The sequence below is a fragment of the Polypterus senegalus genome, chromosome 6 (genome assembly GCF_016835505.1).
Source record: "Polypterus senegalus isolate Bchr_013 chromosome 6, ASM1683550v1, whole genome shotgun sequence".
Taxonomy (NCBI): Eukaryota; Metazoa; Chordata; class Cladistia; order Polypteriformes; family Polypteridae; genus Polypterus; species Polypterus senegalus.
The window spans coordinates 130,369,401-130,383,432 of NC_053159.1; the positions used below are offsets into that span (position 1 = coordinate 130,369,401).

Consider the following 14,032-nt stretch of genomic DNA (forward strand, 5'->3'; position numbering starts at 1 on the left):
GGTATGGTGGCGCAGTGGTTAGCACTGCTGCCTCGCAGTTAGGAGACCTAGGTTTGCTTCCTGGGTCCTCCCTGTGTGGAGTTTGCATGTTTTCCTCGTGTCTGTGTGGGTTTCCTCCGGGTGCTCCGGTTTCCTCCTACAGTCCAAAGACATGCAGGTTAGGTGCACTGGTGATACTAAATTGTCCCTAGTATGTGCTTGGTATGTGGGTGTGCCTTGCCGTGGGCTGGCGCCCTGCCTGGGGTTTGTTTCCTGCCTTGCGCCCTGTGCTGGCTGGGATTGCCTCCAGCAGACCCCTGTGACCCTGTAGTTAAGATATAGAGGGTTGGATAATGGATGGATATATCACTCATCTGCACTTTTTGAGTTCTGTGCACTGATATCTACAGTTACTTCCTGCAGCACTGCAGCAGAAATGTCTGTGCTACAGTGAAGTTCTATTAGCATTAAAAACAGTCTATGCTGACATTATTTGTAATACACTATTTTAAAGATGAAAATAAAAAACATACTTGAATTTAATATAAACAGAGGTGAATCAGCATGCTGTAGAAATTACTAACAGGAAATGGGGCAGCTGGAAAACTGGGGGCAGCATAATCCCTTATTCCCCCAAAAGCTGCCAGCCAATTGAAGCAGAGCCTGACAAGTCAGCATCCCTCATTGGCTGACAGCCAGCTCCTCCCAGCTGTGACTCAACAAGCTGTATCTAGGTGATCATGAAGCTTAATAGAGTGATGCTATGAATGGGGCTGCTTGCTGGGAGCTCTGCTTGGGTGTGAGGCATGCTTTTTAGAAAGAAATTGCAGCTTGGCTGCCATGCTTTTAAAGGGACATTTTCCCTTTGTGGTAGGTGCTGCAGTGTTTCATCATCTCCCACAATGATGACTATTTTTTTCTTTTCTTTTTTGCCTGGAAATATCTCATCTTCATCTTTGATTGCAGGTTTATTACATTATGACTGTAATATGGATTTATGTAATTTCTGAGCTTACGAAGGGTCTGGATGGATGGATAGATAGATAGATAGATAGATAGATAGATAGATAGATAGATAGATAGATAGATAGATAGATAGATAATTTATTGATCTTAATCTGAAACTGCAGTGTCACATTAACCTGCAACAGTTAACAATCACATATATACAAAACTACAGAAGATATACTTGCATCTGAACAGTAAAGTAGATAACTGGAAAAAAGGCATGCCAAAAATCTGTTTAGATCAACATATAAAATTAATAGAATAAGCAAATCTGATCAGAAGATATGTTGGCAGCTAAAGGCTACTGGTAAATATATCCCCAGACAGTGCCAACTGAAGCATTGTGGTAAAATTAGGCCTGTGCTAAAGGTATTTCACAGATTGACTATGCTGTGATGCAGAAAGCATAAGACATTGCTCATGATAGCCAGCAGCTTAATCAAAATACCACTACTTCCAAAGAATACTGGTTAATATCCAGAAGAAAAAAGCCTTTCTGATTAACTTGCAAAACCTTTTGGGATATTTGTTTCTCATGCCATTGCCCTAACTTACATCTCTAAATTTAATGGTCAATCTATTTCAAAGGGTCAGCTCTTTGCCTCTTCATATATAGGTTTTATTTTGGAACTCCCAATCCAAATTTCTGTTTAGGTGCTCCTCTGTAGTTCTGCATCTGAGCCACTTCACCTTCTGCTCTCTGGAAGAAGACTTATTCAGGTCAAACCTGCTCTTCCTGAAAGCCAAAACCATCATTTCTTTTGTTTTTACTAACACTAAGATGCAAGTGGTTTTAATTTGTTCTGTATAACAGAGTAATCTCCCAGGCTTCTGTCTTCCTCCTTCTACTGTCCACAAGTTATACACCCTGTGACTGCAGTGTCATCTGAGAATTGCTGCAGGAACTGTGTTTGAGAACTGTTGCTGTAGTCTAATGTGTGTATACTTAAAAATTGTCATGGTGGTTTGTGTTATGACCTCAGAGTTCCACAGACTTGTTTTCAATATTCCCTTGGGTAACTTCTGAGTGTTCTAGTTTCCTCCTAAGGGTAACTTCTACATGTTCTAGTTTCCTCCTAAAACCAAAAGACATGTACTAGTATGTTATGTTACTTGGTGACTCTAAACTGTCCTGATATCATTGAGTATGTGAGTTTACTTACAGTATATATGCTCTGTGATGGACTGGCTGTATTTTTCAGGGCGTATGTATACTGTTAAAAATTGGCTCTTTTATTTCACAGCCTATTGCTTTGAAGAGAACTGTGTGCTCTGTTTTCCTTCACAGGCTCAAGAGGAAAGTGCATTTTTGTTATTTGTATAGCATCAAGACTGTATTTTGTCGAATGTACATTAATAAGCAGGAAAGATATCCATGCCTTTTTTGTGTATACTTCAATTTAATTATTTGATATTACTTTAATCAATGATCTGTTCACTCCTTTTAACAACTTTTCCCCTGTATCGGTAATCCAATACAACATTTATGAGATAACACTTCTACTTATCATATAAAACCAATACTCATTTCATATTAGAAATAAAAAAAATTAAACTGTCGGACTTCATCCAGACAGGGTCAAAGTTATACTAAATATACCATAGTAGCATAGAAGATAAGACTACATTTGAAGAATAAAATACCACATATGCATCTATTTACAGTATTTACTGGACCCCCTTAGCCCAAGTTTAAGTTGACAGGGTGCCATAGCCTATCCTGACAGCACCTGAGAAACATGAATGGGGTGCAAGTTTTTTGTTATATAAGCTTCTTTTACAACAATGTTAAGACTAGTCCTGGGTTAAGGTAATATTTTTCTTTACTTACTGTAACTTTGATGCCTTGCTTAATGAAGTACACAATAAAAAAAGAAAAAATAAATACATTTCAAACTAAATTCATTTAATCTCCTATGGTGCTGCTTTAAGACTGTCATAAAGGTGGGGTCAGTTTCATCTGCTGCTTTATTGTTCATGCTTTATTGGTGATACCTTGTTGGGTTAGTCAATTCGAAAACTCTGAAGGGTGTCGCAGGAATTGAAGTCGCTTCCCTATGCTGACATCTAGTGGCCAGTCATACAACTGTATGTTCCAGTTGGTAGGGATGTAGTATCACATACACAAACAGATATACAGGTGCCGGTCATAAAATTAGAATATCATGACAAAGTTGATTTATTTCAGTAATTCCATTCAAAAAGTGAAACTTGTATATTAGATTCATTCATTACACACAGACTGATGTATTTCAAATGTTTATTTCTTTTAATTTTGATGATTATAACTGACAACTAATATATTGTGAAAAGGTTCAATATTGAAGACACCTGGTGCCACACTCTAATCAACTAATTAACTCCAAACACCTGCAAAAGCCTTTAAATGGTCTCTCAGTCTAGTTCTGTAGGCTACACAATCATGGGGAAGACTGCTGACTTGACAGTTGTCCAAAAGACGACCGTTAACACCTTGCACAAGGAGGGCAACACACAAAAGGTCATTGCTAAAGAGGCTGGCTGTTCACAGAGCTCTATGTCCAAGCACATTAATAGAGAGGCGAAGGAAGGACAAGATGTCGTAGAAAAAAGTGTACAAGCAATAAGGATAACCGCACCCTGGAGAGGATTGTGAAACAAAACCCATTCAACACTGTGGGGGGGATTCACAAAGAGAGGACTGCAGCTGGAGTCAGTGCTTCAAGAACCACCACGCTTAGACGTATGCAAGACATGAGTTTCAGCTGTCGCATTCCTTGTGTCAAGCCACTCTTGAACAAGAGACAGCATCAGAAGCGTCTCGACTGGACTGCTGCTGTGTGGTCCAAAGTTATATTCTCTGATGAAAGTAAATATTGCATTTCCTTTGGAAATCAAGGTCCCAGAGTCTGGAGGAAGAGAGGAGAGGCACAGAATCCACGTCGCTTGAGGTCCAGTGTAAAGTTTCCACAGTCAGTGATGGTTTGGGGTGCCATGTCATCTGGTGGTGTTGGTCCATTGTGTTTTCTGAGGTCCAAGGTCACCGCAGCTGTCTACCAGGAAGTTTTAGAGCACTTCATGCTTCTTGCTGCTGACGAACTTTATGGAGATGCAGATTTAATTTTCCAACAGGATCTGGCACCTGCACACAGTGCCAAAGCTACCAGTACCTGGTTTAAGGACCATGGTATCCCTGTTCTTGTTTGGCCAGCAAACTCGCCTGAAAATCTATGGGGTATTGTGAAGAGGAAGATGCAATACACCAGACCCAACAATTCAGAAGAGCTGAAGGCCACTATCAGAGCAACATGGGCTCTCATAACACCTGTGCAGTGCCACAGACTGATCGACACCATGCCACGCCGCATTGCTGCAGTAATCCAGGCCAAAGGAGCCCCAACTAAATATTGAGTGCTGTACATGCTCATACTTTTTATGTTCATACCTTTCAGTTGGCCAACATTTCTAAAAATCCTTTTTTTGCATTGGTCTTAATTGATATTCTAATTTTCCGAGATACTGAATTTGGGACTTTCATTAGTTGTCAGTTATAATCATCAAAATTAAAAGAAATAAACATTTGAAATACATCAGTCTGTGTGCAATGAATGAATCTAATATACAAGTTTAACTTTTTGAATGGAATTACTGAAATAAATCAACTTTGTCATGATATTCTAATTTTATGACTGGCATCTGTACATTGGGGACATGTTCTTAAGGCAGCACACTTGGTTCTTTGGTTTAGTTGTGTATGTATTTATCTATTATTTCTGGTTCCAGTGTTATCTGCTTAACCAAATCTTCCGTCTTTCTTTTATAAAGATGGTTAGATAATCTATTTTTGCCTCTTTATAGATCTTTTCAAATGACCTCAGTCTTGGACTGAAGGAAATATGTCTCCGGTTGAACATAAACACATGTTGTGTTCTCTTCTCTTGACATGTTTTTTGTCAATTCTTCAAATTGACAGAGGCCATCTAAAAAAACATATATTGTTGTATATTTTGAAAAAAAAAATCAAGTTAAGTTTAAAGCATGTTTTTGCAGTAGCTAGTCCAGCTGCCTCTCAGCTTTATATGACTGGACCTGGTTACGTTCTTTCTTGAGTCTAAAGGCCCTCTGCATCTCTGTGGCAGTTCTCTCTATGTACACCAGTGCCCAGTCACATCCTAAAGATATGTATGTTAAATGGTGGCTTTAAATGGACTTTGTGTGAGACTGGCCTGTGATGGACTAGCATCTTTTTCAGGTTTGGTTCCCAGCCTTGAATCCTAAGCTACTTGCAAAGGCTTTAGCTCTTCTTGACTATCAATTGGATTAGGTGAGTTCAAAAATTGATGAATGGCAAGATTATTCCTGTAAAGCTATGTGTAACTATTGTGTATTGACAGCTGGGGAACCATAATAACACCAGGCCAGATATTAATAGAATATATTGTTGATATTTTATTTTTTTAATATATTCTAAATATTCTCAAATGCTTTATACAGACTTTGTTTTACATATTTTCTTCTGTGAAGTTTGTTTTGATTGCAAGCAGAATGTTAATTAAAAATGAATGATTTTGTAACAGTGAATGTGATAGATAACAGACTAGCATTGCGGGTTTATTATAAGTAACTGAGCATTTACAGAATGAGAAACCTTTAATTACAACATCTAAAACAGAAGATAGTGGTGTGAATCATCTGCTCATGAGAGTGAGGAGAAAGGCAGGCAATGATTCATTCTGTTCTGCTCCATAGTGGGAACTATAATTATTATTTTTTTTCTAATCTAAGAACACAATGGGTATGTTTGCAGATGGCTCTGTAAAAAGTATGTTTTCAAGATGAAACACTTGCACACAATAATACAGGGTCACACATCCAGCTGGTGGAAGAGATTATAGAAATGAAGTTGAATGGACTTGAACACCTTTAAAGATCAAGAAAATAAAGTGTGAGCTCAAGGGACTATAAAACGTTCAATGCAATCTGTTACTATAGCAGCATTTAAACCTATTCTCTCATTTATCAAATAACCGTTCACCCCACATAATAAATAGCTTATAGTTTCACTACATGATCTGTTTTGTACTTTTGTATAAAAAATGTTATATTGGCACCAAGAACTTAACCAAGAAAGAATAATCACATATTATCAAATCTTCCTCCTTTATTCTATCTGACTCATAGTAGTGTAATTTGACACAGCATAACATTCTGAGGCCTTCTTAGTCCAGTCCATGGTCATGGCAGTAGGAAACAGCACTGGACAGAGAAGCAATCAATCACTGGGCCCCTACGCATACTTAAAGGAAAATAAAGTTTTATCTATCTATCTATCTATCTATCTATCTATCTATCTATCTATCTATCTATCTATCTATCTATCTATCTATCTATCTATCTATCTATCTATCCTACTCTGATTTGAAATTGCTATTTAGATGTGGTAAGAAAACTGAAGCATATGGAAGAAAATGGATACAGTCACAGGAAGAATTTGCAAACTCCACACAGACAACAACTTGGCATTGGATTCAAACCTGGAATACTAGGTTTTGCAAAAATGGCAGTGCTACTCACTGTGGGTAGTAGTGAGTGGCAATTTAACAATTGAATTTTTAACAAAATATTTTGCAACATTTGAGAAGTCTGTCAAATTTTAATGAAAAATCCACTGTTCTGCCTTTACTTTTTGAATAATAAGGCTATTTTTTAGGGTTTCCACCTCAGGTGGAGATCAGTGAAAAATGCCCTTAGGGAGTAAATCCTTCAGCACTATCATATCTTGGTGTCCTAAAAACTACTAGTTAAACTTGTGAGGATTTTGCTATATTTTTTAAACAAAAATAGATTATATTAGAAATAATATAGTATATCAACCTAAAATTAATCCTGTTGAAACCCAGCATGGCCTTTTAAGCGAGTTACATTTTTTCACTGAAATACATCTACCTGAACAGTGCAGAATAATTTCTCAGCTGAAACCCTCCATCTGCATCCTTGACCCAATACCAACAGGCTTTTTCAAAGAAATCTCTGATGTCCTTATTGATAGTGTACTTGACACAGTGAACTAATCATTAGATATAGAGGTCTTCCCTGATTGTCTAAAGACTGCAATTGTTAAACCCCCTGCTCAAAAAAAAATATAATTTTGACTCCTCTGTCTTTGACAATTTTATACCAATTTCTAACCTGCTTTTCTTAAGTAAAATTCTAGAAAAAGCAGTGATTAATCATTTAAATGATTACTTGAATAAGTTTCAGTCAGCTTTTACAAAAAAATAATAGGATAGAAACTGTACTGCTAGTTAAAGTAGCAAATGATGTGCAGGTTAATGCGAACAGAGGCTGCATATCTGTTCTTGTTCTCTTAGACTCGAGTGCAGCATTTAGCACCACACACCACAGTATTCTTATAAATCGCCTTAGACAAGGGGCCTCTCTGGCAGCGTCTTAAACTAGTTTCAGTCTTACTCAACAGGTAGAAAATTCTTTGTTAGTTGTGGTGATTGTACTTCAGTGATACATGATACTGTATATGGTGTGCCACAAGGATCTATTCTGGGTCCGCTGCTTTTAACAATCTACATGCTTCTATTAGGTCAGATTATCTTTAAGCACAAGGTGAGTTACCACAGCTATGCAGATGACATGCAACTTTATTTATCAATAGCGCCTGATGCTCTGGGCTCTCTGATCCAATGTTTTAGCAGAATTTCCTAGTGGATGAAGCCTTAATAACTGTCAAATATGGAAATAACAAGGGTATTTTTTCACTTAAGGAATATAGCAAAAGTTAGACCTCTAATAACTTTACAATATTCTGAAAAATGTGTTCATGTTTCTGCTTTTAGTTGACTAGATTACTGCAATGCACTCCTAAGAGGACTACCTAAGAAAGAGATCAATCGGTTGCAATTAGTGGAAAATGTAGCAGGCAGAATCTTAACCAGAAAAAGAAAATCTGAGCATATCTCACCAATTTTACTGTTGTTACACTGGTTAACTGTGCTATTCAGAACTGACTTTAAAATACTACTAATAGTGTATAAATCCTTAAGTAATCTTGCAACTTCCGATATTTTAAAATGCCTGTGTCCCTACACTCTAGGTCGTAACCTTAGATTTTCTAATGATGATCATCTTATAATTCCAAGAGCCAAGTTTAAAACAAGTGCTAAGGTGACCTCTTACTGTTATGCGCCTAAAATGTGAAATAATTTACCAACAGAAATTGAACAGGCTAATACTTTAGAGCATTTTAAAAAACTGCTAAAATCCCACTATTATAATTTGGCTTTCTCATAGCTACATTTTAGTTGTACTCCTAATAGACTAGGCATAGAATTATCATATTCTGCAAGGATCGGCAATCTTTACTAATCTCTGTTGTCTTTTCTCGTTCTTCTGTGGTGGCAATTTGTGCCATCAACATATGATTAAGGTACCATTCAGCCACCTGTGATGACCCAGCTGTTAATGAGACCAATTTAATTAAATCCTCTCATATGTAGCCTGGCAACAAAGAGAAATGACTTAAGAACATTTAATTTAAGTAGAATGCCCAGTGGGTCTGGGCTGTCTTTTGGCCTTGGAACTCCGGCAGATTTTCTTTTTACAGCCTAACTGGAATTTTTTTTTGCCTTCCCAGCCACCTGACCTTATCACTGGACTCACCTTTAGAGACTTACACCATGACATTGTACATAAGGATGCTCCTCTCCTACTTAATATTTATCTGTTTTAAAATATCATTTAAATTTGTATTTTCTCTTTGTTACTTATTCTTCAATATTATTTGTTTTTCTTTTTTTTTTGTAACTTTCTCTTTGACATTTTGTAAAGCACTTTGAGCTACGCTGTTTGTATGAAAATGTGCTATACAAATAAATATTGTTGTTGATGTTGCAGAAAGTTTATTTGATTTTCCTTTCCTCCACTACTGTTAAGTCATGGGCTGTTTTCCTTTCTTTTTAAAAACTATTACCAAAGCAGATGCCATGGCAAAATACACTATGCACTCCCCTACTCCTCACCCTTCATGTACCCTCTCTTTCATCTATCTACTCTTTTCCACAAGCCGAATTAGATCACCACCAACAAACACCTTTTCTCGCTCTTGTACCGCCCTAAGTTCTTCATCCATTTGTGCCCATAAAATGTCCTTCTCCTCTTCCTTACAGCCCACTGGAGGAGCATATGCACAAATGACAATAATCTCCTTAGTGTCCCAGCTTGAATCTCATTACCCTATCACTATGTTTATATTCACACTGATAAGACTAGCTTTTAGTTCTTTGGATACTACAATACTTACACCATTTTTCGCTTGCTCATTTGCTCCACTGTAAAGCAACTTAAAGCCTCCTCCCAATTATCTTGCCATTGTCCCCTTCCATCTAGTTTCCTGTACACACAACACTTTCTTCCTTTCCATCAAATCTGTCAACTGTATTCCTTTCCTAGTTATTGTCCAACTATTCAGTGTCCCCACTCTTAACTTTACCTTACCCTTTTCTTTACCCTCCCCTTTCCTCTTCTTATGCTTCTTCTGGACTAAGTTCTTTACCCGGGTTCGCCCTTTGCCAGGTAGTCCTTGCTCACTTACCACAGGGTTAAGGAAAGGCCCAATCACATTACCTATGGGTTACGCCCTACCTTTTTTCGAAGCTTATTGTATTAAATCCGTCATTAAGATTTTTCCTGAAGTTTTACAGGCAGATGCCCTGGGCTTGGGACCAGCAGCAAGTTGAGCTAGTTTGTTCCCCTCCTCCCGGGTGGCTAGATTTCAGCTATTCAGGTTGCCTGTTCAAATCACCTAAAAGATTGATTTGGCAGGACGCTCCTTTCATAAAAGGGCTGTTATTTAGTACATTATTTTTGTTTGTGTACCTAATTTATTTCTTAATATAGTTTCCATAATTTTGCATGGTGCAGAAATAAGACTTATTGGTCTGTAATTACCAGGATCCACTTTGTCTCCCTCCTTGCAAATTGGAGCCACATTTGCAACTTTCCAGCTCTATGGTACTTCTCCTTTATGAAGTGAATGCTCACATACTGTATGTCTAATAAGGGATTATAAATGACGTCTTAATTTCTTTCAATACAATTGTTAAAGTCCAAGCAGGACCTGAGGTTTTATTAGTCTTCAATTTATTGAGAACTTGAAGCTCAGCTCTTTGATTTTAAGTACTGCAAACTCAAGAATTTTTTTTTACTTCTGCACAAGGCATTCCAATTGTATCTTCCTTTATAAATACATGTGTGAAATATTTGTTTAGTTAATTTGCTCTTTCCTTCTCATTTTCAAGGATTTAGCCATTTGTGTCCCTATGGTTCCTTAAATTCTTTTTTATTATGCTTTTATTGAGTCTTACTGAAAAGATTGCTTGCTGTTTGTCATGGTTTCACTAGCAATTTTTATTTTGGTTTCTTTTTTGACATTCCGAACACTTTTTTTGATCTGTAGGGTCCGGTATTCCTCTACGTCAGAATTTTCTGTCTTCTGGACCACGAGGGGGCGTCCGTCCTGGTTATGTTGGGGGCCTCGGGTACAGGGCTTGGAAGCCCAGCCCTGTAGGGACCCGTGGCCACCGCCAGGCGGTGCCCCAATGCCTGCATATCCCGTGTGGGACCCGGCCGGGACGCCCAGGAGGACCGGAGGAGGGCTTGTGCCTCCTCCAGACCGTGAGGGGGCGTCTGTCCTGGTTATGTAGGGGGCCTCGGGTAAAGGGCTTGGAAGCCCAGCCCTGTAGGGACCCGTGGCCACCGCCAGGCGGCGCCCCAATGCCTACATATCCCTGGAGCCCAGCACTTCCGCCACACCATAAATTTGCAAAAACCTCAAGTAAACTTTTTTCACGTTGTCGTTATGGGGTGTTGTGCGTAGAATTCTGAGGAAAAAAATGAATTTAATCCATTTTGGAATAAGGCTGTCACATAACAAAATGTGGAAAAAGTGATGCACTGTGAATACTTTCCGGATGCACTGTATAGTTGCTGAGTTTCTGCTTTTCCATTCTATGTTTTGTCTATATCAGTAAATTGCATCTATTTGTCATTTATTTATCCAAATCTGGTCAGGATCTCAAGCAGTCTTCATTTCACATAGCTCCTTTAACAGGAAGCAGCATCTTGAAGTGGTTTGAATAGGAATCCAATATATAGTAAGTTATGAAAATATGTATACAAACAGAATAAAATAAAAACAAGAAGATGGTACAAACAAGAGTTTCTAAAGAAAAATATCATAAAAAAGAAAAAAGAGAACACGGCTGAAGAAAAAACTCACAGCTCCAGGGACCTGGGTTTAAGACCCAGCCTGATGTCCCCTCTAGGGCTGGTACCTGCTTTGCACCCCATGGAGCTGGGTAGGCTATGCCTGTTGTACTGGATTATATAAATGGATGGAACTGAAACTAGAGATGGGCTAAACTAGTTTCACACAAATTTCAAAGTATTAACTCACTAACAATAGTTACAGTCAGCAATAAACATTTTTTATTATATTGATTTTAATGTCAGAAGTACTGAATCCTCATAAACAGGGCCAAGTTGAAAGTTTCAGAAGGAAGGCGTCCAAACAACTTAAAATTGACCAACAGTTGTGTAGCAATACTCTGTTAAGTCAAGAAATCGTTATCAGGTGATTAAACGTATGTTGATGTCTCCTGCATTCTAAAATGATAGCACGGTTTTATAGATTGAAATGGCTGAGGTGTAATACTGATAAGGTGCCTACCCCAGCAACCTCACAGCTCCAGATTTCGGGTTTCAACTCCCAGTGACGTCACTCTCTGTGCATCTGTCGGTTTCCTAATGGGTAGTCCATCTTTTATCCCAAATGTTATTCCCGTCTTTGACTAATGCAGCCGACACACTCACCTGCTACCGCGACTCCGAAGAAAATAGATAAGCGTGTTATATATAACGTGTCACCCTTTACCAAACAACTCATCTAAAAACTATGCAAACGTAGAAAATACCTGTACAGGGCTTCGCTAAGATTTTTTTAATGTACATTGTACAATACGATTGTACGACACTCAGCATACAGCCCCAACCCAACGTCATTCTACCGCTGCCCTTCAATACTTTTTAACTTTAACCCCGGAAATAGTTCTCGAGCGACAACACGTGCAGAGTCTGCTACGGGAGAGATGGCGGCTGGCGAGTTAACTCAGGCGCATAGACCAGGAGTTTTCAAACAGAAGAACAAGCAACATAAGCATGGGAAACACCGGACGAAAGGAGAAACTGAACGGGAAAACAAAGGTGAGAATAGTTATTTGGAAAGAATAGGAGTTAAAACCTCAAATATACTATAATTATAGAATGATCGGCGCGTCTTTAATGAAGTATTTTGTGTCAAAGATTTATTTAGGTATGTATCAAAGTTTTCCTTCAAGTGCACAGTTGTTTGTTTTTGTGTTGATAGTCTTGCAGTTAAACGTCCAGGCAGGAAGGGTGCTATATAGCAACTGACAAATTATTTTATGCTGTTACTAGTTGTTTGCGATATAAAGCTAACGTTTATATTGTAGCTTATTTTCCCGATTCCTTTTATCAAAAACAGAAAAAATAAGGACCAACTCATCACAATCAAAGCTAGTTGCACATTTATTGATTAGCAGTTGCATAAGTAAGCAGATCATCTCGTAACACGTAACTAGTCTTAATCAGATTCTTTCAGTTCTTGCGAAATTGGTTAGCGTTTGTGTTAGTTCTTTCGCAGAAGTTGTGCACAATTATTGGGAACGAATATAAAACTGTTCCAGCCGCAGGTGGAAACCTAGACAGAGCAGTACGGACAGTCTGCTGTTTGACTGGGGATCCTGAGTTATTATGGGCTCTAAAGATCGAAATGCTCTCTTCAAGCATTCAGATGTTATAGCTTAAGTCCATGAGTTTTCGCTTCATGTTTGCCGAGAATTCATTATTTTTACGGTACTTAAAGTATTGTTCACCAAATTTTTCAATGCAACTTTAGTCATTTGTTGTAGATTTTTGAGGGAGTCTGTGACAGACTGGTGCCCCATTCAGGATTGGCACTTTGCCTTGCTCGTGCCCAGTGTTAGTGGGATATGAATAAAAAAATGTATTACTTCAGTTTTAACGGATTCTTTTTTTTAAGGGGCTACTTAAAAATTACAAAATATTATATCTCGAAAGGTTAGTGTTATGTGATGTTATTTTACTCATTTGAGTTAGACTGCCTTTCTTAATCCCCAGTATTATAGATACAAAGGTGCTCTCACCGGGGAGGGTTTGTTATCGCTACTACTTCACTTTTCCTGAATGTTGTTTGAATCTTGGCCTGAGCTCTGTGTGTGGGAAGTCAGTTTAGAGTTTGCTCCTCCACGTTCCTGACACTGTCCAGATAGTCCCATGAACAGGATTAAGTGAGTTTGATAATGCAGTGTTAAACAGAATGGAAGAAGAAAATAAAAAAAAAACTGAGATATCTTGGCTGTTTAGTCGGTTAAAGGTGTGCTGCATCAGTTTAAGCAAGGCATTTGGCTTATTGATTCCCAAACTTGATCTTGGAATACTCCTTTTTAAAATTGTAAGGATAATTATTTGCTTTGTGTAGTTTTTGAACGCAGCTGCACAATGAATGTTATTTACTCTGGCATTAGAAAAATATGTATCAGTACATTTAATTACACTGACTAAAAATAATGATTTTATGAAGTAGACAAGTGCTATATAAGGGTTTGGATATCATTTGTAATTATTACACGTGAGACCTACCTCTCCTGCAATGAAAAATGGTGGAAATTAGAATGATGTGTGCATGTCTTTAAAGAATTTATATTTTGTTCCAAGAATTTAATTGTTAAGAAATATACAATTAACTAGGAAGACAATGGCGTTTTTGTCTTAGTATATCCTTTGCAAAGTTTTTTCTCTGTGCATCATAGTGAACATGTTACAGGATAAAGTGCCTTGTGAAAGTGTGTGAAATAAATATAAATTGCTGCTGGTGTGAGTTAAAAGCCCTGGAAGAGTAAGACAGCACAGAAGTAAAGGTTTAATTCTCTTTCTTTTAGCAGATGCAAGGGGA

At 38.0% G+C, this 14,032-nt stretch overlaps 1 protein-coding gene across 1 annotated transcript in view; it reads left to right on the top strand.

Annotated features, from left to right (window-relative positions):
* The first annotated feature begins 11,845 nt into the window (after positions 1–11,845).
* Positions 11,846–14,032, top strand: part of tsr1 (TSR1 ribosome maturation factor) — a 62,067-nt gene continuing 59,880 nt past the window's right edge. Inside the window, exon 1 of the mRNA XM_039757200.1 lies at positions 11,846–12,240. Within this exon, the coding sequence (XP_039613134.1) occupies positions 12,126–12,240 (115 nt within the window). The 5' untranslated portion in view covers positions 11,846–12,125. The remainder of the gene's footprint in view (positions 12,241–14,032) is intronic.